Source organism: Mastomys coucha, unplaced genomic scaffold (genome assembly GCF_008632895.1).
Source record: "Mastomys coucha isolate ucsf_1 unplaced genomic scaffold, UCSF_Mcou_1 pScaffold23, whole genome shotgun sequence".
In the NCBI taxonomy this organism is placed as follows: Eukaryota; Metazoa; Chordata; class Mammalia; order Rodentia; family Muridae; genus Mastomys; species Mastomys coucha.
The window spans coordinates 105,171,344-105,195,603 of NW_022196906.1; the positions used below are offsets into that span (position 1 = coordinate 105,171,344).

The following is a 24,260-nucleotide window of genomic DNA, read 5'->3' on the forward strand; positions in this document are numbered from 1 at the left end:
TCCCGTCACGTGGCAGGATCTACCCACGCCCAGCCAAGCACATCCCGTCACGTGGCAGGATCTACCCATGCCCAGCCAAGCACATCCCGTCTGGTAGGATAAGGACTTTGCTGCTCATTCACGATGCTGCTTTTAGCAATAACACAAACAAAGCAGAAATTTCTGCAATGACCATTATAGTCTACCCTTCATTAATAGAAATACCAGCTAACTCTGCTTAAAATCAATAGATTACTTCCCCGTCTCTTCCTCTAGAGGAGAGTCTTCTGTGTAAAGGACAACAGCTTGCCTGTGCAGCATAAGGCCATGCCCATCTGACAACCTGAGTGCTTTCTGTACTTGCAAAGCCCTCACTCAGTGACATGCCAACCTCAGCACTTACGTACTCTCATGGCCCCGCTCATTAATTTCTTCCTGGAGACTCAAAACACTGGTGAGGTTAATGATCCTCCTCCGGGGGTAGCAAGCAGCTGTCATTTCTCTCCCAGAATCATTTTCCACCATTTCCACATCAGAGTCCTCCCGATGTCTCTTTCTGCAATGAAGAGGAGAACTGGCAGGTTGTTACTTTTCCACTTTATTTTTTAACTCAGCTAGATGTAAGGGTTGTACTTTGGAGGAAGGAGCAGCTTCTCCCTGCCACTGGCTGCGTCTACACAGCTGCACCTTGGTAGACAAGATTATTTATCTGACAACCCTCAGATCTCAAGGCCTTTGAACAAGTAAACTCACCTTGTAACACCTCATTAATTCATGAATCATTCCATCCTCCATCCATCTGGCTGTCTACCCACCCACCCATCCCTCTCACACTGATAGGCACCAATAACATACAGCAGTGAACAAACACATTAGAAAGGGGAAGTTCTCTTGCTTACTTTCTAGTGGAAAAGTTAGCAACAGAAAAAGATTTTTAAAATCAAATTTTAAATGTGTAGTACTTTCTGTGTATGGCTGTTATGTCTGAATGTATGTCCCTGTACCATGTGCACGCCGCCTTGGTGCCTGCAGAGACCAGAAGACAGCATTGAGTTTCCTGGGAGAATTATAGGTGGCTGTGGCCCACAGATTCTAGGTGCTAGGAATCAAACCTGGGTCATCTGTAAGAGCAGCCAGTGTTCTTAACTGCTGAGTCATCTCTCTAGCCCAAGAAAAAGACTTTTAATAGTGGCAGATGCTAGGAAGAAAATGCAAGGCCACATAATAAGGCTGATGGGAGTGTAAGAGGAGAGGGATCTTTTATCTGAATGGTCAATGTGTTGGTCCAAACGAGAATGGCCTGTATAGGATCATATACTTGAATATTTAGTCCCTAGTTGGTAGAACTATTTGGAAAGGTCTTACTGGAAGGTCACTGGGGGTAGGCTTTGAGGTTTCAAAACCTCACAACAGTTTCAGTCTCCGTCTCTTTGCCTCTAACTTACAGATTAGACGTAGGCTCTCTACTACTGTTCCAGTACCCTGCCTGCCTGCCTGCCTGCCTGCTGCCTGCCTGCCTGCCTGCCTGCCTGCCTGCCTGCCTGCCTGCCTGCCTGCCTGCCGTCATGCTCCCTGCCATGATGACCACAGACTAATCCTCAGAATTATATGGAAGCCCTTAAATGCTTTCTTTTATCAGTTGCCTCGGCCATGATGTCTCTTTATACCAATAGAAAAATTACAAAGACAAAAGACTTTGGGAAAGGTGACACTTGAGCTGAGACATGAATGACAAGTGCCCAGCGTCTCTTAGGCTGAGGAAAACCAAGGGCAGTAAAAGGATGGAAGCTCAGCCAATCAGACTACCCATGAGTCATCTGGCTATCGTACTGCAAAGAGGGCAAGTGGGGAGCAAGTGAGATGCACCCCGTGTGCAGTGGGAAGCCTTGGGAAGGCTTCAGTATAAGCAATACAACCCTATTATTGCTTTATGGGTTTTTGACTGCTCTATGATAAATAGCATTTAACTCCCCAATGATGAACAAATGAAATATTCCCCTGGCAGGCAGGAAAAGAGCATTAAATAAGATAATAAATATAGAGTAGCCATGCTTGAAAAATACCCACATCATTTTTTTCTCTGGAAAAACTTGCTTGGGTGCTGTCTTGCTTACATAATAAAGGAATGGTCAACTGGAGTTAAGCTGTATGTCTAAGTACAGTGCCCATTTCAGTGCCAGAGTTCCTGCTAGCACCTCTAAGAGCATATGCACTCAGGGCAAGTGAGCACTAGGGTCAATACAGCTCCTGATGAAGCCTGGCCACCTCCTGAGCGGTCTCCCAGAGACTCGGATTGCGAACTTGTAGAGTATGCACTACAAGTGCTCAAGGTTAAATGACAGTCTGCTGACCACAGCTCCTCCCACGGTTCTTCCCACATGCTCCTATACTTGTGGGAATCCTGTAAACTAGGCTGCTTCTGAAAGGCCCAGCAGCAGCTATGGCAAGGGCAGAAGAGCCATTTCAGGCTTCTCTCTTCAGTCACAAAAGCCTTCTGATGTATTAACTAAAACAGAACAGTGGACATTTAAGAACTCTCACAGGAAACCATGTGAGCCACTGTCAGATGTAGACAGTAAACAAGGCCACCACACTGCCCCAGTCTAGTAGAAGGAGCACCTGATCTGTGGAGAACCTGCTACAAGAGTTTTAGTGAGGCATACAGGAGGCCATACCTGGAGCTGCCTGGACTGGAAATGGTTGCCGCCTTCTGTGCCGCTTCTGAAGTCCCTATTACTGATTCCTTCTCCAAATTCTCACTCTCAGCTGCTTCTTCAGTGGGGGCTGGGAGCTCAAACATCTCCTCGTCCTTCTGCCTGGCTTCTTCAGGACAGCTCTCTGCCCTGTCCCCTTGGACAGGGTCCTGGGGCTGGCTGGGCAGAGGCCTGCTTACAGGCTGCAGAAAGGCATCAAGCTTCTGGTCCCGGGAGTCTGTACGGACCATCTGGTAAGCGTACACCTTGTCGCCACCACTTCCACTAGTAGATGAGGTAACCACACCTGTCGTGGGTTTAACTGCCTCCCCAGAGGGCCCAGCAAGTCCAGGAAGCAAGGTCTGTTTCAAAAGAGAAGACAGAAAAAAGGGCCAGTCTTCAGCACATGAATGTCCAGATGCCAAAGAAGAATAGTATTAGACAAAGATGTCGGAACCAGGTGGAGCTACATCACAGGATAACATTCATAAGTATAAAATTCAAGAATTGGGCTGGTGAGATGGCTCAGCGGGGAAGAGCACTGACTGCTCTTCGGAAGGTCATGAGTTCAAATCCCAGCAACCACATGGTGGCTCCCAACCACTTGTAATGAGATTCTGGTGCGTCTGAAGACAGCTACAGTGTATTTACATATAATAAATAAATAAATCTTTAAAAAAAAAATTCAAGAATTAAGCAAAGTTCTTATAATCTTAAAATTAGGTTAACATGAAATATGAAAAGAACTTACATTTTGACCATTTTTCTACTCTAAAAAGATTCTATTTTATTTCTTATGGTAAAACACACACAGCAGGAAACAAACCATGTTAAACAATGTTTAAGCTAGAATTCCACAGCAGTGGGTACATTCACATAGCTGTGACTCTACTTAATTTCCCTTTCCCTCTCACCCTAGGCCCGGCAACTATCACTCTGCTGCCTTTTAAAATTTGCTGGGGGACTGACCCCATGACAATCATGAGCACTCTACCACTGAGCTACTAGCCTCAGAATTCTACTTTTAAATGTACTTCCTTCCTTCATTCTATCTACTGGAGTCTGAAAATCAGTGACTACACAGGAACAGTGAAAATCACAGGTCCCAGATTCTGGATTCTGGTTACCAAATACCAATTCCACTGACATGAACTAGAGCACCTTCGAGAAATAACCAATCCCAGTAGGGGCTTGAAAAGAAGCACAAGGTTGCCCACAGCATCTTGCATTGCCAGACACAAGAAATCTTGAAACCTAATGGAACTGGATCCAAAAAGGTGAAGGGACTTCAACTGGACAAGAAAATGGGAAAAAGACAAACATCTCCATTTGATTAACATGGTTGCTTTGCTAATTGCTGTGACTCAGTAGGGCGAGCAACAGTTCTAACAAATGAGAGAAAGGCTTTGTTTTGTTTTGTTTTGTTTTTCGAAACAGGGTTTCTCTGTGTAGCCCTGGCTGTCCTGGAACTCACTCTGTAGACCAGGCTGTCCTGGAACTCAGAAATCCACCTGCCTCTGCCTTCCAAGTGCTGGGATTAAAGGCATGTGCCACCACTGCCCGGCTGAGATAAAGTTTTATGCAGAAGATTCTTGTCAATTAATACAGGACAATTCTTAGGGAAATGGATGGAACTAGAAAATATCATCCTGAGTGAGGTAACCCAATCACAAATGCACTCGCTGATAAGTGGACATTAGCCCAAAATCTCGGAATATCCAAAATACAATTCATAGACCACATGAAGCTCAAGAAGAAGGAAGACCAAAGTGTGGATGCTTCAGTCCTTCTTAGAAGGGGGAAGAAAATACTCACGGGAAGAAATACAAAGAAACACAAAGTCTCTGTGGAGCAGAGACTGAAGGAAAGGCCATGCAGAGACTGCCCCACCTGGGGATCCACACCCAGACATTAAGCAGCAGGATCCTTATCCTACCAGATGGGGTGTGCCAAGTAGTGCTCACTGACAGGAGCCTGATACAGCTGTCTCCTGAGAGGCTCTGCCATGAGGTGTGCCAAGTAGTGCTCACTGACAGGAGCCTGATACAGCTGTCTCCTGAGAGGCTCTGCCAGAGCCCAACTAATACAGAGGCGGATGCTCACAGCCAACCATTGGACTGAGCATGGGGTCCCCAATGGAGGAGTTAGAGAAAGGACTGAAGGCACTGAAGGGGTTTACAACCCCATAGGAAGAACAACAATATCAACCAACCAGAGCCCCCAGAACTCCCAGGGACTAAACCACCAACCAAAAAGTACACATGGAGGGACCCATAGCTCCAGCCACATATGTAGGGCCTTGTCGGGCATCAATTCAAAGAGAGGCCCTTGGGCCTGTGAAGGCTGGATGACCCACTGTAGGGGAATGCCAGGGTGGGGAAGCGGGAGTGGGTGGGTGGGGAAACACTCTCATAGAAGCAGGGGAGGGGGGTATGGGATATGGGGGGTTGCTGGAGGAGAAACTGGAAAAGGGGATAACATTTGAAATATAAATAATGAGAAAATATCCAATAAAAGAAAAGGAAAAAAAAAGAATATATATATGTATATATATGTATATACATATATATACATATATATTTTATATGTGTATATAAAAATACACATATATATACACATATTTTTATATATGTATACATATATACATATATTTTTATATATGTATATATAAAAATACAGGAAAAGATGATAAAGTGGTAAGATCATAGTCTTACAATCTAAAGTAATAACTGATTACAGTAATGGTAATGGAAATGCTAATAAGGTAGTGGAGGGCAACCTTAACAAAAAAGAACCAGGCAGTCACCAAAGGAGCTCACTCTTAACATAGAAAGTCATTATGAGCCTCCTGTTGGATGCACCAGGAGTACAAGGCCCTGCCTTCCCAGAACCATCCCCAGGCCTGTTCCACAGAGTCCATTAATTATTTCACGTTTAAGTTTCACTGTGTGCTCTCTCTCACCACCAACCCAGCTGCTTCTCACAAGAAAGCCTCCATCCATAACCCACAGCAGAAGCAAGACCAGCATTTGCCTCCTCACTACCAAGAGGAGTAAGATGGACACATATGAATGAACCCAACAAAGAACATCTTCAGATAAAGTGAATGGGAGGGGCACGGGGACAGTCGTCTGGCCAACTGACTATAGGCTGTGATTCGGGAAAGTTCCGAGCCAGATCAATGATGTGAATGTAGTTGACAGCACTGGATGTGTATGTGGTTAAAATGCTTCAGATGCTGCACTCTATGACTTTTTACCATAGTTTATAATATCAAACAATAGCTCTTGGAATAGAGTATGAGAATTTACAGCCACTGGCAGTGCAAAAAACTAAGGTACATTTTTGAGGGATCAAACTAGAATGAATAAAACTTACAAGAAAAAAAAATCTAGGCAAAAATAATATTTTTGTGACTGAATATAGTTATGCCCTAGAATTCGAACTCAAAGCAATATAGAGGATCAGAGAGAATTAAATAATACTACAAAGAAACAGCACATCAATCTAAGTGTACATTGTGCTACAAGAAACACAGAGACACCAACGAGAACAGCAAGTTTAAAAAAGAAGCAGAGGCTGGCAAGATGGCTCGGTGGGTGTAAGTGCTGGTTGCCAAGCCCTGACACCCTGAGTTAATCCCTGGAATTCACCAGTAGAAGTAGACACCTGACTCATCAAGTTACCTTCTGAGATCCACATGCTTGCCACAGTACATGTGTGCACCACCCTCCATTTTCAAGCACACACAAATAGTTGAATTAAGGTGGCTTTACTTAATTCAAAGGGACTTAAGAGACTTCAGGAAGGGACACCTGGGGGCACACACCTGGAGTCCCAGTTCTTGAGGGGCAGAGGAAGAAGACTCAGAAGTTTAAGGTTCCTCAGCTATATGCAAATTCAAGGCCAGCCTAGGCTATGAAACCCTGTTTCCCCAAAATAAAAATAAACACAGACAGAGAGACAACTTAAGAGATTTAAAAAAATGTAACAACCAAATATTATGACCCAAACTTCTCTGGATACAGATTTGAACACACCTACTGTTAAACAGACTCTCAGGATAATTAAGATATTTGAATAAGATTAGATAGTAAATGATGTCATTGCTATTCATTTTATTGCCTGTCATATTTATATTATAATAATTATAATATAATTATTAATATAATTAAGTCCATGCAAGGCATCTGTGTGTGTGTGTGTGTGTATGTGTGATAGTTACTGCATGTTAGCTGTCAGCAGAAGTGCTGGCATTAATGTATATTATATATTAGTAATTATACACATATTATATTTATATATCAAGTTATATAAGAAACTTTTTAGATGTTTAATGAAGTACTAAGGAAGAAATCAATGTCTACTGTGTCTTTAAGATATACTTTTTTCTTCCCTAAGTAAGACAAGACTATATAAAACCAGTAGGGGAAAATACTGAAGTTATTAAAGCTGGGCAGCAGGTATATGTACTACTTAATTTTATCTGTGCTTAGAAAATGCATACAAATTAAAACAAAGAATCAGCTCTATTCAAAAACAGAACACCTTTCTTGGAAGGCAGTCAAAATCCAGAGGCATGGCTGGCTCAGTGTAAGAACATCTGCTGTGCAAGCCTGAGGACCTGGTTCAAATGCCCAGTGCTCAAGTGAGGTCTGGACTGGCCACAGCATCTATTCATGGAGGTAGAAGCAGGCAGATCTTGAGAGCACTTGCCAGTCAGCCTCACTCAGAGAACATCAGTTCAGTGAAAGTCAGGCTCAAGCAGTAAGGAGACAGAACAAATTCAATCCCCTGCCCTGGCCTCTGCACGTAAGTGTATAGATGCGTGCCCTATGCACAAGTGCATGGAACACAGACAGAGTGAGACACACTCAAATACATAAATCCCAGAGAAAATGTTACTGAAAGAAACTATCAAAGAAATATAAAGACAACTCAAGGTTATAACAAAAATATCTGAGTTTTCATGATGTGGAGCACATTTCAAAGCAGCACAGGCTCAGAAAGACGGTGGAGGTCGACGCCCTCACCTGGGTGAAATACATCCTGGACGAATTGGAGCCCAACAGCTTGCTCTCAATGTGCTGCTGCACACGCTCGAGAATACTCTCCTCATGAAGAAAGTGAACTTCATGCTTGGTGGGGTGGACATTGACATCCACGTTCTGAGGACTGATTTCCAAACTAGCATGAAAAGAAAAGACCACAAGAGATGGAAAAAATCTACATGTGGTGACATGTGACCACTAGACAACATGGCCAAGTCACTATGGCCTCAAACCTCAAGATCAAGTCAGAGAGACTGCATGCTATCTCTTGTACTCAGGAACTGTGTAGCTTTCAGGGACTTGCACCACCATCCTTGGTCTTAGTGTCATTTATATACTGGAAACAGCAGCTCTCCTAACTCCAGAGATACAGTAGAAATTAAGTCCATGCAAGACTTGTGTGTGTGTGTGTGTGTGTGTGTGTGTGTGTGTGTGTGTGTGTGTGTGATAGTTACTGCATGTTAGCTGTCAGCAGAAGTGCTGGATTCTGTGACCTCAGACAAGTAGCCAAGGTCTCTGAGCTCTAAAGACAGGGTAACTATCAAACTGTCCCCTTCCCTCACTTTTCAGAAGATGCAGGACTCTCTAGTCAACTCAGAGCTCTTACCCCGCTCCTCTTCCATCTTGCATGGCTTGCTAAAAATGGAGCTTTGCAATAAGAAGCTCTGTCAGTAGAGGGCACTTCAGGGACAACAGGAGGAATCTTGCACACAAAGCTCAGCAGCACAGGTTCTTATGGGCAGTGCAGCACCAGCAGCTCCTCAGTACAGTGCCAAGAACTGCCTCATGCACTTCTCCAGGTGCAGCAAGCCACCCTCGGGACCAGAATGGCAAGAGGCTCTCTCAATAGCTCAGCCCTGGGGAGGGCTGCTCTCTGCACCCTTGTTCCTGGCATTGATCTCTCACTATTTAACCCTCTGGAACTTGACTTCAGTATTAATTTCTTCATTAAATTTTCCTTGTTCTGCTGCATGACTTCCATCTCCTATTCAGATCCTGCCTAGTACAGAACAAGCTGATGACCTTACAGATTTATTACCCAGCCAGGAAACATGATGGAGTCAACAAGTGTACACTCAATCTAGAAACTACTTCCATCCAGGGCCATTTAGATGTCTGATTTCATCTAAACCATTTTTAACATGAATTTTTACTATTTCTCACATTTCAGGGAGATCAGAACAAAGAAAACTTTCTTTTTTTGAGACAGGGTCCTATTACACTGGCCTAGAAACTTAAAATTCTCCAAACCATTGGGTTCATAGGAGTGTTCCAGAAGGTCCAGCTGAGAATTAACTTTCCTAGTTTCTGCCAGAAGGTTAAGGTTTCAAACTTGAAAGATTTCAGTTATGTTCTGGGCCCTTGGGCAGTTTTGTTGCAGAGAATGGTCATTCTTCATGCTGATTTTTAGAAAGGCTTTTTCAGACAAGCAGAACACGACGTAAAGAGACCTTGACTGTGTGCGGTTTGATCTAAATTAGACAAGCCCTCACCTATGTGTGATGATGAAGCATGGCTGCTATAGCTATAGTATTTACGGAAGCTACCGGCACCTGCCAAGCTACGGCAAGAACCCTACAAGAAGGCAGGCAGGAAAGGCAGGTACCACAGGCCCGCCAACCACAACTCGTGCAAAGAGGAAAGAAAAGCCAAGTCTAGAAATATGTCTTCTGACTTCCACACGTGTTCTTAGTGTCCTGTGCCCCATGCTCTCTCTCTTCTGACTACCACACTTGTGTTCCATGCCCCATGCTCTCTCACTCCTTCTCTCTTTCTCTTATCTTTAAATTATATAAACAAAGAAAAAGAATCTTTTAAAATGTTTAAAGACTCCTCGCAGGGCAGGATGCTGTTTCTTGACCCAAGTAGAAGGAAACACAGAGCCTCTGAGTGAGTGAGAATGGTGCCATTTTTCTGTGGAGGGACAGGGCATCCTTTCAAAGCAGTGCCCAGGACCCGCCCCGGCTGACAACCGACAGGCAACCTCTTTCACAGAAGAGTCTGGTGCTACGTTACCTGAGGTACAGGAATGGGTGTGTGTTTTTAGGCAAATATGCTGCATATACAGTTTCTATGGCTTTTCTCAAGGCAGCTGATTCTACCAGACGGTCTGAAAAAACAAAAGGAGAGTTAACCAGATCACACTTGTCCTCAGATGAGGTCACACCTGCATCCTCACAACAGCCATAAAGTCACCCCTGGAGTGGCAACCTATCAGATGCCCAGGAACAAAAGTCAAAAGCCCCCTTTATCTGTCACCACTTCCCAGCATCTCACTACAGGCTTGGGGTTTTTCCTCTCATCCAAGCAGCAGAAAAGATGAGAGGGCATCCAATTCCGCCTGCTCGCTTGCCTTCCTCCATCAGCCTATGTGCATTAGCTTTGCTGTCATTGGCCTTCAGCAGCTCTCAGACATTTCAATCCACAAAGATGAAGCTACCATTCATACATGCCAACTGCTGAGTTTATCCATAGTGGTGGATAAACTAACTCCAGCCCAAGTGTCCAGCCCTGCAACAGAGATGTGTGTGATCCATAGTGAGGTAAGAGGGAGCACTAACTTTGTCCATACTAAATGACGAAGGCTAAGAACAAGTTCAGCATCTCAGGCAGTACAAACAGCCCGATGCATGGTTAAGGTGATTTAAGTGACGTAGGCTTAGAGGCTATAGAGAAAGGCTAGAAGTTAAGACTAAAGACAAAGGAAGATCTATTTTCAGAAAATTCTTTCTCCTGAGACAGATTTTAAAGAATAGCTTAATGAACTATTGTTCTATGAACTGGCAGCCAAGAATATGCCACATCTTTGTATTTCTAACAAGAGCGATGTTTATTAATGATGAGACTATTATTTTTTGAGTGATCCCCACATCCACAGCCCTTTAACAATGCCACACTGTGCTCCATAACTCCTGTCCTGACCACACAGGCCTGGTGGTATACCTAACAAGACAGACGAAGCAAATCTGCTGAGGTCTCTGAATGTGAGGCAGGCTTTCACAGTGACGGTTGTCACTGTCCCTAGGTGAGCATACACAGGACAGAATAGGAAGCTGGCCTTTTTTGCCATTATGAACAAATTAGCCAGCATTAACACATACTAGGTTCATGGACCCAGCAGGAACATGATCAGGCCGGTCAAATGATCCCTAATCAACTCTTCTTGCTTGTCTGCTCCACAGTCAACATGTGTGATATAAAGCAGTTATTCTTTTTAAAAAATGTCGTTAAGTGTACTTATTTTTTGGGGGAAGGAGGGTCAGGGGGGACAGAGATATGTGGAGGACAACTTTCAGGAGTCAGCTCTAAGATATGGCCCTGGAACAGAACTCAGGTCATCAGGCTTGCTGACGCGTGCCTTTACCTGTTGAGACTTTACACTGTCCCCTGCAGCTGTTTTTCTTATGCTTAGAACAAAACAAATGAAAACACTGTTCTTAAGCCTTACATTTGACAAGCCTTATTATTTATTAGGCTTAGGACTTCTTAATATAGTAGGAAATATGCCTGGTAATATAAATGGTATTAGCAGACGTGTCTAACAGTGGTTGGCCTCTTCTAACTGCTCCTAGATGGTCTGAACAACTGCTGTAAAATATACATGATGAGCCAGGAGGCGGTGGTGGACACCTTTAATCCCAGTACTCGGGAGGCAAAGGCAGGTGGATCTCTAGGAGTTTGATGCCAGCCTGGTCTAAAACACAAGTTCCAGAACAGCCAGGGCTGTTATACGGAGAAACCCTGTCTCAAAAATCCAAAACCAAACCAAACCAAACCAAACAAAAAAGATGAGAATATACACAAGCTGAGGGCTAGGGAGGCAGCTCAGCAGCTCAGCAGCAGAGTGCTGCTGCTCTCACATAGGACGGAGTGCTGCTGCTCTCACATAGGACGGAGTGCTGCTGCTCTCACATAGGACGGAGTGCTTGCTGCTCTCACATAGGACGGAGTGCTTGGCTTCCAGAACTCACACCAGGCAGCTCACAGTCACCTGCAACTCCAGCCCTAGGGGATCCAACACTCTCTTCTGGCCTCTGCAGGCACTGCACTCACACATAAATAAAAATAAATTAAAAAGATTTTCTTTAAAGACAGATGTGGCATAGGACAGAATACTGGGACATGGAAATGGAAGGGGAACTCCTAGGCAGGGCAGGGCAGGGCATGGGCAGGATCAGGAGCTGAGGAGGGAGAAGAAGTACATATGAAAATGCCATGAGACCTTTTACTTTGTATGTAAACTAGGAAACAAAATAAATATATCCAAACCTTAAAAAAAAAAAAAAAAAAACCCAAAACAAAAAACACCTGTGAGAGGTGATGACCCTCCTTTGTAAGCTGCAGAGATGGCTCAGCAGTTAAGAGCACTTGTTGCTCCTGCAGAGGGCCTGGGTCAGTCTCAGAATACATGGTGGTTCACAACCATCCTTAACTCTAGTTCCAGGGGAATCAACCACTTCTTGCCTCCAAGAGCATCAGGCACACACATGGTGAACAAACATATGGGGAGGCAAAACATTCACACATGTAAAATAAGTAGACCCAAAAATAAACTTATCTTAAAAGCCTAAACCCATCACAAGGTGTACTATCCTCATTCATTCTCTCAGTACTCATCTTAAATCTCTATTTAACAGATTCTTAGTAAACTTCAATTTTGTTCAAAAAAAAACACAAATTACTTTGAAGACAAGAATATGAAAGTCAAATGTGTGGAAAGATGTTTCTCGTGTCTAAAAGGCTCCTGAGCTCTGACTACTGGGGCAGGGCGGTATTGTTACTCCAGCACCATCAAACCCTTGCAATAGATATTAAGCTACATGAATCTGAAAGTCAAATAGTATTCACTAGATAAAAATCATGTAAATAACGCATCACCAGAGAGCTAAGAGCTGGGAGAGGATTTCAAGCTAATTTAATTTCTTCCTTGATTTCTAGAATCATCCTCAGTGTCATAAATTTCATTCTTTAAAAAAAAAAAAATTCTCAAATTTCTTAGGACTCAGCTTTTTAGTGACAATCCCTGTGGTGTTTGAATATGCTTGGCCCCGGGAGTGGCACTATTAAGGGGTGTGGCCTTATTAGAAGTGTGTCATTGTTGGGGTGGTCAATGAGACCCTCCCCCTAACCACGTGGGAGTCAGTCTTCTCTTAGTGGGCCTTCAGATGAAGATGTAGAACTCTCAGCTCTTCCTGTATCATGCCTGCCTGGATGCTGCCATGCTCCCACCTTGATGATAAAGGACTGAACCTCTGAACCTGTAAGGTAGCCCCAATTAAATGTTGCCCTTAGTTTCCTTGGTCATGGTGTCCATTCACAGCAGTAAAACGTAAGACAAGGCCTATACTCAAGTCTTGATTTTCTGCTGTACAATGTGGAACCGACCTAGAGGCAGAATAGGGTCTGCTTGTAAAGGCTGTGATGCCAGCAGAGAGGAAGGCAATCTGGCCTACACTGCTCAAAGTAAAGCAGCACAGTGTGACAGCAACAACACAGAAGTAAAGCAGCACAGTGTGACCACAACAACACAGACAAGATAAAAATTGCAGATGCTTCCTAATCTCTAGGATTAGGGCCGAACTGTGACATGAAGTCTCCCCCCATGTGTGAGTCCCTGGGAGTCAGGAACTCTGGGTTCCACACAGCTCTCTGTGTAGACACTTGGTACTTTCTCACTTACGGTTGATGAAGAGTAGGAAAATGCACTTCTTCACTGAGTAGTTTGCATTCGATATGTAGCCATTCATTTTGAAAGCTAGGGTTTTATCCTCACACCCAACTTCTATCAGCTCTCTGTTTAGAATAGAGAAATTTTGAGACTTTTGAAAGCACAAGAAATCTTACATGTCAGAAAAGAATCCCAATAGTAAAAAACAGGGTTCCTTCCTATAAACCATCTTCGCCCTAAAAGAAACCTGAGACTAGGTTCAGCTGAGGTCCTATAAGTATTCTCAACATCTGTCTATCCATCTATCCAACTACCTACCCACTCTCTGCCCAGCCACCTACTCAGTGTTCTCAAGGACTTGTGCCGAGTGCACTACTCTAACTGCTGAGAAATGAGTCTAAGCTCCCAGTCCTTACTTTGCTTAAATATTTTATTATCATAACTAAATCCCAAAGCTTTAAGCCCCGAAACTTATCTCTGCTGACCTGAAACCTTACGGTACTGATTATCGCCATAATGGATTCCAAGAGTGTTTACTGTGGAGAACAGGTGAACAAGAGCCGGTCTCAGTTCACTCCCTACGTTTTCAGAACAGCCTCCTGGCAGCTAGCTCACTCCTAGTAATCTTCACATTCTTTACTATCTCCAGAGATTTCCCTTTGTGCCCTGTTAGTTTTCTTCTGAGGCATCAGCACAACTTGCTAATGGATGGTATAATTATCTCATTTCCTTCTGACTAGAGTCCTGTGAGAAGAATCATCCCAGCTGTTCATTACTGCATCCCTACTGTGGTACAGCACTCACTAGATCTTACTGCATAGACAGAGGCTGCTTTTTCTGCAGAAATAGGCCCCGAGTCCCTGGGTGGAGAGTGCAGCCTGCAGGGTTGCACATACACACTGACCCACAAACTCTTTCCTCCTCCAGTGTCTCAGGAGGCCAGACTAGAAACCAGACTGGAAACCTGACTGGAAACCTGACTGGAAACGCTCTCTAGGGACAATGTCTGATCTCTTACAGCCCATGGGGATTCCATGGCAGCTAGTATTCAGTCTTAAAATCTTGTCAAAAGCTCTTAAAAGCGAACCCGTAGAAAACAGAGATCTTCTTTTGCTCTAGGAATACAATTTTTAAATTTAACTCATTTACATTTAATTAGAAAGAAAAGTATGGTAACAAACAAACTACTTGTTCCCTTGGTTTGACTCAAAGAATGAATAGTTTGTCCTTGGAAGTAGAATTCCAGTATTAGGACAACTGCTAATGCTTTTGAAACCCTGGGGAAAGGGAAGGCAGACCCCATTGGCTCTACAAGGAGAATCTTAATATTGCCACCTGGGGTAGGTTTGGGCCTTCTCTGAAAATGAAGGGCCTGCAAATGTAGTCTTAGGAATAGAAAATTTCACCCAGCTTTACATCTCTAGCTCCTGATACAAATTTAAAGTAAGAACGGCAATTAATCAATGTTGAGTGACAAGTAAGTTAAATTCTCCCAATAACAACGAAAAAAGGGAATAGGCACATCCAAGGGGAAGGGCGACAGAACAAGCTGGCGACAGGCACAGCATCCAGGGGACATGAAACGGTGACACTATCAACTACCATGAAGCACGGGAACAAGCCTGATATCTGACTGCGCCAACTCTCCAGCATTTACTGTCAGCAAGTTTCAAATAAAAACTGGGATGATGAATCAAGGGAAGGAACACAAAGGACTCTGTTCTGTGTGATTACTGACATACCGACTAACAGCATTTCCAAAGATGGAGCGGATGTTGTCCACAGTTGTGGCATTGGGTAGTGTTCTGACATCAGATACTGTCTCGCCTTGCTGAAAAACAACAGACAACATTGTGACTTGACATCTGAAGGCCCCAAGAAGTAAGAATGGTTTTCTTAAAAATAACCCACTTTTCTTTCCTAATTCTAAATTGTCCTTCAGAAATCATAACTTAGGGACTGAGGACGTGGCCCAGAGTGGCTCAGCCATTAAGAGCACTGGCTGCTGCTCTTGCAGAGGTTCCAAGTTTCTTTCCCAGAAGGCACATGGCACTCGTAACCGTCTGTAAATCCAGTTCCAGGGGACCTGATGGCCCCTTCTGCCTCTGTGGGCACCATGCATGTACATGGTAGACAGACAGACATGCAGGCAAAAATTTGCACACATAAAACAAAAGTGGATATATCTTTTTAAAATAATCATGACTCACTTTTTTAACAGAGAAGCTAATGCCTGAGTTGTGTATTGAATACCTGGAAAAGAAAAAGTAAAAGCTAAACAGAGGGTATCCAAATGCACAATAAATTCAGTAAATTACTTTTAATTAAATGAGTTGGCAGATTTATAAGAAAAAAGTGATTTAAGCAAAGGTATGTACAAACCAAAATACCTTGGTATAATCTATATTACTGACAAGCTATCTAAGCTATCGAGTCTCATAGAGATTACAACTCCCAGTGTGACCAAGGGTTAAAGGCTGCTGATAGAATCAACGCTAATATGAACCTGCAGGTTCCGTTCATGGTGGCAGACCTAGGCTGCCAGCAGGCCATCCTTAACACTCCAGTCACCTCTGCACTTGATTCCCTCAGCACGCCATCCCTATCACTGCTTTTCCTGGTGCTGGTCCACCCCAGTACCTCACTATCTCCATAGCCCTTTTGGAGCTGACTTTGTCACTCCTGTATTCAGTTCCTAACTCCAGGAAATAAGGACTGTCTAGTGAAATGTATTTATTAATACCAATTTTCTACCTTAGCATACTTAGAACCAAAACAGCCACTGAGAATATTTTTGATGCTAATTTATACAATTTTACTAGGGGGAGTGGGGAGAGTATAGGGGACCAAATACATAAAGCTGTTCCAGTATGAACAGATATATTTTAGAAATACTGACTAGACATGTAGTTCAAGCCCCACTGCAGCCATGGGTAGCAATGGATGATGCTCATCTGTATCTGATTCTGCCTTTGCCTGCCTGAATCTCCTTCTCCTGCTTAAAAGGATCACACTTCCAAGTCACTTTGGGAAACTTCTTTTATCCCATCCCTCCTAAGGCATGCTAAGTAAAGACTGCAGCCTGTAAGTCTCCCCAGAGCTGTGGGCACAAAACCATGGACCTAATGCCAACCACAGCACTGTCCAGGACAGGACTCCAAAGCCGAGGCAGAAGGAAACAACAGAAAGGTCACCAGTGTGTCACCCTGGCTCCTGCCATACCTCACCTAGCCAGTGAGCAACAGAGATTTATTTTTCTTTTTGCTCAAGGTATCTGAGATTAGTTTGCTTCATCTGCTAGCAAAGAACCCAGCAAAAGAGACCAACTGTGCCCTTTGCAAGATGAATCAAGACTCAGGACTGATGAGTGAACTGGGACCAGAATAGCTCACAGGCCGGCGCTGCTGTCTGCACCTAGCTTTCAAGTACTCTCACTTTACAAGCACCGGGGCACATTCCTTAAAGACAGAGCGCAAGGACCCACTCCCGAATTTTGGACGGTACCTGCCAACAACTTCCAGAATTTTCCCATACTCTTCACTGGGATTTTTTAAAGCTTTCCTCCTTGTGATTATGTTGTAAAAAAGGTCTTCCACCTGAAGAAAGAGCCATGGTCTTGTGAGTTCGTGGATGTGAGTGGAAAGCACCGCACTCCTCCCGCACGTCTTCCCTACACACTGTTCTAAGTGCTGACTGGGGGGGGAGGACACAAAGCAGCAGCAACCTCGCGCTCACGGACTTCTCAGATGACAGCTGGCTGCACAGCTGTGTGCTAAAAATCTGAGAACATTTTAAATTACTGTCTTGCTCAAGAAAATAGACAATTTAGTAAGACTGAATGTAACTCTGCAAACAATTACTATATTATACAAACACGGTTTCCAGACTAAGGGCAAACATAAAATTCTGGAGATAATCTGGCGTTCTCAATATCATACTCTGTATGCAGCTAAGGCTCCCGCTAGCCAGTACTGTGACGCACAGGTTTGCTCTGCCTCCTGCCTACCTATCACACCAGGACTTGGAAAGCCTTCGAAGGACCAGACCTGAAACACCCACTGTGAGGTGCTTGATGGACTCCCATGACCCACCCATGACCCTTGGGGCAGACGGCTAGGTATTCTTTGTTCCACTGGAGACATTAGAACACTAAAGTTCTGAGATGTTAAGGGACTTGCCCATGGACACACAAGCTCTGAAATACCAGACTGGGGCTCCGACATGTCTGCTGGAGTCAACCGAAACTTTTTCCCCACTGATTTCTACCATGCCAGCCCCTATAAAAGACAAGAAGGTGGGCAGGCTGCCATGCTATAAAACCCAATAATCATTTTTCTTACTTAGAAGCATAAGTATCTTGGGCCTTCTATTCCGAGAGGCCACTCTAGTTTTCCTTCAGCACACTAGCTGTTTATCGGCACCGTTACCCCCTGCACCTTCCGTACCGTGATCAGGGTACCCTGGTTGCCTGCACACGGCTTAGGAGGGGCTTGCAGCTTTCCATCTGAGTAACTTGCTCTAGTCAGGAAACACAGAAGAGTATTAGTATCTAACAGGATGCTTATCCAAAGCATAAAAAATAAAAATCACAGTACGGGCATAACAGCCTGTGTCTGCCACCCCAACACTGAACATGCCTTCCAAGTTCCTGAGCTGCATAAAACATAAGTACATTAATATGTCACATTTTAAAAATGACAAACTTCATTATTAAAAAAAGCTTGCAAATAAATAAAAACATCATACACCAAAAATTAACCAGGCCCAAAGCCTATACAACTCAATGAACTAGGCATTGAGAAATTAATCTGTGAAGCTTCACATTAAATTTTACACCTTCAGTATAGAATATATTTTATGCACTTATCCATGAGAGAACTAGTAAAACAATGAACTTTCTAATCTCTTTCATAATTGTGTCCATTGCCTGGATTCAGACTGTATTTCCAGACTTTAAAAATGAAAATGATATCAATCATACATTATAACACAGCCATATTATATATTGCTAGTTGAATTTTATTTTAAAGCCCTATTATAACAAATCTTGCCTGAGCTATTAAATTCTGAGTTACTAACAAACAGCTTTGCCACTGCTTAAGGTAGCTGTAAATGTTGTTGCAGTTCCACAAGCGTTTGCCTGCTAAGGTCCTGGTAATAAAGGCAAGCCCTAGCCAGCATCAGTACACCTGTAACCCAGTAGAGAACACCTGTAACCCCAGTAGAAAACACCTGTAACCCCAGTAGAGAACACCTGTAACCCCAGTAGAAAACACCTGTAACCCCAGTAGAGAACACCTGTAACCCCAGTAGAGAACACCTGTAACCCCAGTAGAGAACACCTGTAACCCCAGTAGAGAACACCTGTAACCCCAGCACTCTAGAGGCAAAAGTACGAGGATCATAGCAAGTTCCAGGAGCCAGAGCTTTCTGTTTCAAAAACAAAACAAAACACAATATCCCAGGAAAAACAGCTCTTGATCTGCCCCAGGGACAGTCTTTTATTCACATGTGCATTAACGTGTTAAGGGATCCAGCAAAACCCTTTAGCCTGGGTAGGTGACTGGGGAGGTGGTAGCATCAGAGAAAAGAAGAAAACTCATCCAGAACTTAAAGAGAAATAGTTTCAGGTGAATAGAGAAAAAAAAAAAAACCTTATAAGTCAGAGAGCAAGGAGCTTTGGAACACGTGGCACTGGCAATACGTGGAGAGAATGGGCTGAAAAGTGAGTCAGGACATTTGGAAGTGTCTTAGTGTTAATATTACTGTAATAAAACACCATGACTGAAGCAACTTGGGGGAGGAAAGGGTTTATTTGGCTTATACTTCCACATCAAGTTGAGACAGGAACTCAAGTAGGATGGGAACCTGGAGGCAGGAGGCCATGGAAGGGTGCTGCTTACTGGCTTGCTCAGCTTTCTTTCTTTTTTATTTTTTTTGGTTTTTCGAGACAGGGTTTCTCTGAGTAGCCCTGGCTGTCCTGGAACTCACTCTGTAGACCAAGCTGGCCTTGAACTCAGAAATCTGCCTGACTCTGCCTCCCCAGTGCTGGGATTAAAAGGCGTGTGCCACCACCGCTCAGCTTCAGTTCTCCCGGCTTTCAGCTCGCCAGGCTTTCATCTCGCCCGGCTTCAGCTCACCCGGCTTCAGCTTGCTTCCTTATAGAACCCAGGATCACCAGCCCCAGGAATGGAACCACCCACAATGGTTGGGCACCTCCCCCATTAATCACTAATTAAGAAAATGTCTTACAGCCAGATCGTAGGGAAGCATTTTTTAAATTAAGGTTCCCTCTTCTTAAATGACCTTAGCATGTCAAAACTATCCAGCACAGGAAGGAACCAGGTGCCAAGATGAGACAAACCTCTGGATTTCATTGTGCCACAGAAAGGAGTCACTAGAAGCCTCAGGTATGGCATAACAAAAAACCAACCAAACAAAAAACAAAAAACAAAAACAAACAAAAAAACCAGAGGTCTTGAAACAGGACTCACAGCTCAGGCTACTACAAAAAAACTTAAGTCACAATTGTCTCTCTGGTTTTTAACACTCGAATCAGCCCTCCCAGAATTCACACACAGAGTCAAGACCCCGAACACCAGCCCTGCATACTCTGAAGCACTCTCTCTTCTGTTACATCACACATTAGTCTTCAGAAGACTGAGGGCACAGAATTGTCCCAATTTAATTTACAAAAAAAACCCAGCATGCTTTTCTTTTTTTCTTTCTGCATTCTGTATGACTAAAGTTTTCAGCCAATTTAAGCCAGTACTTACAAAAACAAAAGCATGACTGTGATTTCTTGAATCCCATTTTTGTTTTGTCTCAGGACCATTTCCAAGTCTCTGGAAACTGCCAGCACAATAGCCAGGCAGAAGATATTTCCTGGAAAAGAAGCCAGCTCACCCAGGCCCAAGGAGAAGGGAACAGAAGCTCAGGAGCCAGCAAATAAATTGTGAATCTGCAGCCCAGCAGCCACAGACCTGTAATCAGCCCACAGTGCTGCCCTCACCAAAGGGCAAATGGTAGAGATAACATGAGCAGCTCCCATGTGCTTAGAAAACCTACGTGCAGTGGGCACCTTCCTGGGCACCTGACATGTGTTACAGCTTATCTCTTAGGAAGCCATCCAGTGGGGCTGGAGAAGGCTCAGCTGCTAAAAGCACTGGTTCCTCTTCCAGCAGATTGAAGAGGCCAAAGAGAGAGGGAACAAGAAATGAGAATATCTCATTACCTAGAAACTTCCAGAGAACCTGTATTCTATTCCCAGAACCTACATGTTGTGCTCACAGTTTACAATCATATGTAACTCCAGTCCCAGGAGATCCCATTCCTTCTTCAGGCCTCTAAGGGTACCAGGCATACACATGGTACACAGACATGAATGCAGTCAAAATACCCATACACATAAACTATATTAATTTAAATCTTAAAAAGAAGCCATGAAGTCAGAGAGTTCCATCTCATGATCCTCCCTGTGGATGAATATTTTATCCATAGGAATGGAAGAAAAACTAGTATCATAGTGGGGGTCAAGGGAGTAACACTTACGTTTGGGGTGAACACAGAAGTCATCATCACATACCTGTATGCACATTTTCCATCCGCTGTTTTGGTTGTAATAGTGACATGGGCCACATGGCTTATGCTTGCCAAAGCCTAGGGAGGAAGGGAACCAGAAGAGAGAAAACCTCACTGTTGTTTCATCAAGGCAACGGTTATCTAGCGTGTCTCTTCCAACCTACGTCAACATGGCAACAATGAACAATCTGATGCAGTTTAAGAAAGAGATTAAAATCTAATCGATAAGGTAATCATTAGAATCAGGGAAAGCATATGTTAAAAGGAGCCACACCAAGCCTCCTGCGTTGACAGTAACTGTAGCTCCTGCTGCTACCACAGGGACTGTGCCGGGCAGTTCCCATTGCTGTCACACACGAGATGACCAGCTTACAGACAGCACGCTTCTGTTAGCTTGTGGTTTTAGAGGACCCAATTGATGATCAGTAGTTGCTGATGCTTTTGCTCCTGTGTTGAAGAAACTCATCATGGTGTGGAGTTCATGGAGAGCATAGCCACTCACACCTCCCATTCAGAGGCCAAAGAGAACAAGAAGGGGTTCACTGTCCCCTTAAAAGGCACATCTTATGACCTGGAAACCACCTACTAGGTCCTACACTTAGCTTAAATAATTTTCCAATAACAACAAACCATAAACCAAGCTTCTAGTGCATGGCCTCTAGAGATTATTTCAGATTTAAAGGGTAATATATTCTCAGTGACGTATCTGCCAAAGAATTAAAAATGTGCCTTCAGAAAGAAATAATGGGATCTCTCAAAACAGCTTTATAGAAATAATTATATTTTTAAAAATATCGCCGGGCGGTGGTGGCGCACGCCTTTAATCCCAGCACTTGGGAGGCAGAGGCAGGTGGATTTCTGAGTTCGAGGCCAGCCTGGTCTACAAAGTGAGTTCCAGGACAGCCAGGGCTACTCAGAGAAACCCTGTCTCGAAAAAACAAAAAACAAAAAACAAAACAAAAAAAAATATTGCTACAGGGTCTGTGCAACTAAGCACCAGAGGCAGTTTCTGGTCACTGAAAGAGGCATGACTCTGCTTGGGTGGCTGAGGCAAGAGGATCTCGGGAACCTTGGAGTTTGAGATCAGAGGGGAGTTCAGTCCCATCTCAGAAACATGTGAACTAGAGAGGAACATGCTTCGGACTCAGAGATGACTTGGTCAGAGCCCCACTTCCCTGGGTCATGTAATCCATCCTTCTCTCTTTCTCTTTGTGGCCAGGTTGGCGTCAGACTCGCTATGTAAATCTGGCTGGTTTCGAACTCTAGATCCTTTTGTCTCAGTCTCTCAAGTACTGGGATTATAGGCATATACAACTTCATCCAGCTTGTCTTTTATAATTTTCAACATTTAAGAAAGTGGGTGTGTAGTGCAGACCCTTAATCCCAATATTTTGGAGGTAAAGGCAGGAAGATCAGGCCTCAGCTACAAAAGGAGTTCAAGACCAACCAGGGCTGCAGAAGACCTGGTTTAAACCCGAAAATACATTTAAATATGTAAATGATTTGAGACCTGTGTAAGGTAAGAGCTGCTCACAGGAGACAATCCTATGTTTTTTAGGAAGAAAGTGGGCCAATCTACACATTACAGCAGAGCCCTGCTGCTTCGAAGGAGCAGACTCTGGGGTCAGAGTGCCTACATTCACTCGCCACTCTGTCACTGTCTAGTGTGCACAGATGAGGTTTCCTACACATCTTCATGTGAATCAGGGAGATGGTAACTCTATGCTGTGGTGATTGGATGGAAGAGCTAATTCACAAAAGGAACATCACTGGCACAAAGACATTCCTCAATATAAGCCTCCTTTTGATTCCAGTCAACAGTAACTCCTAAGACAGGCTAAGGCTGCAGGAGGCTAGGGGCTTGGAGCCTGACCCACAAGGTGGCAGCTAGGATAAAACTGCCTTCCTACAAGCTGACCAAAGGCAGCTTCAAAGTAAGCCTTTCAGAGACTGTCTATTGGGACCAATTCTGAGGTTACTGTAAGCCAGAGGGCACCAGAGACTCTACCTAAATTATAGAGAACGGCTCACAGCTTGTGGGGGATGTGGAAGTCAACCTTGTGAAGAAAAAAGCAGAAGGGAGAGAGAGCAAGGTGCCACAGGCTCCTGGGACTCCTCAGAGTCCTGATCTGCCACACAGCATCACATGTAACACAGCTCCCAGCACTCCCAGGCCATGGAGGTAGACGCTTCTCGTCTTCACAGAAGTCCCCACAGGTGACCACACTCCTCACACTCCTTCTGAGTTACCTCATTAGGTAGGGCTTTTACTGGAGCATGGTGACGGTGTGGTGAGAGATGACTGACCAAGGACTCAGGGGCTTGGGATTGGCTCAAACATTGTATATAAGCATATGTGCAGGGCAATACACTCAGATCTGCACCCTGATGCTGGTCTCCAGGGTCAGATTTCCTGGGATTCATCAAGTGACTCTGTCGTCTCTCACCTCCCACCCTTGATCCTATTCCCACATCATCTGCCTTTTAAATAAAATCTATGTCCGTCTTAATGACTGTTCTATTGCTGCAAATGACTATAGAGACTCTTCTAAAAGAAAGCATTTAACTAGGGCTTGCTTACAGTTTCAGGGGGTTATTAGTCCATTATCATCACAGCTGAGAACATGACAACAGGCAGGCAAGCACGTTGCTACAGAGATATCTGAGAGCTCCATCCTCATCCACGGGCAGAGAAGAGTCTGGGCATAGGCTCTCTCACCCTTCCAGTCTCTTCTAGTTCACAGGTCCGTGCTCCTTCTCTGCTCTTTATGCCTGTGGTTTACCAGCTGACAGCCTATTGTATCTATTGTATGTATTCTATTTTCTAATCTGAGTATTCCTTACAGTTACCATTCCTGCATGTCCTCTACATTTTTAACATACTGATAAGAAGATAAAAGTATTGATCAGATTCACATTTGGTTTTCTGATAAAACTTCATAGGTGTCTTAGTTGGGGTTTTACAGCTGTGAACAGACATCATGACCAAGGCAAGTCTTATAAAGGACATTTAATTGAGGCTGGCTAACAGGTTCAGAGGTTCAGTCCATTATCATCACAGCAAGAAGCATGGCAGTGTCCAGGCAGGTGTGGTGCAGGAGGAGCCGAGAAGCAGGGCAGTGTCCAAGCAGGTGTGGTGCAGGAGGAGCCAAGAAGCAGGGCAGTGTCCAGGCAGGTGTGGTGCAGGAGGAGCCGAGAAGCAGGGCAGCGTCCAGGCAGCTGTGGTGCAGGAGGAGCTGAGAAGCAGGGCAGTGTCCAGGCAGGTGTGGTGCAGGAGGAGCTGAGAAG

The 24,260-nt window shown here is 44.1% G+C and overlaps 1 protein-coding gene across 2 annotated transcripts in view; it reads right to left on the bottom strand.

Moving 5' to 3' along the window:
* Mlh1 (mutL homolog 1) overlaps nt 1-24,260 on the bottom strand; it is a 42,769-nt gene that overhangs the window by 11,610 nt on the left and 6,899 nt on the right. For both annotated transcript variants that reach the window (XM_031344260.1, XM_031344261.1), the window contains exons 4-13: nt 20,977-21,050; nt 17,837-17,909; nt 16,896-16,987; nt 15,602-15,644; nt 15,134-15,222; nt 13,404-13,516; nt 9,740-9,833; nt 7,706-7,859; nt 2,655-3,034; nt 387-535 (exon numbers count right to left, since the gene is read on the bottom strand). In XM_031344260.1, coding sequence (XP_031200120.1) covers nt 387-535; nt 2,655-3,034; nt 7,706-7,859; nt 9,740-9,833; nt 13,404-13,516; nt 15,134-15,222; nt 15,602-15,644; nt 16,896-16,987; nt 17,837-17,909; nt 20,977-21,050 — 1,261 coding nt within the window. The remainder of the gene's footprint in view (nt 1-386; nt 536-2,654; nt 3,035-7,705; nt 7,860-9,739; nt 9,834-13,403; nt 13,517-15,133; nt 15,223-15,601; nt 15,645-16,895; nt 16,988-17,836; nt 17,910-20,976; nt 21,051-24,260) is intronic.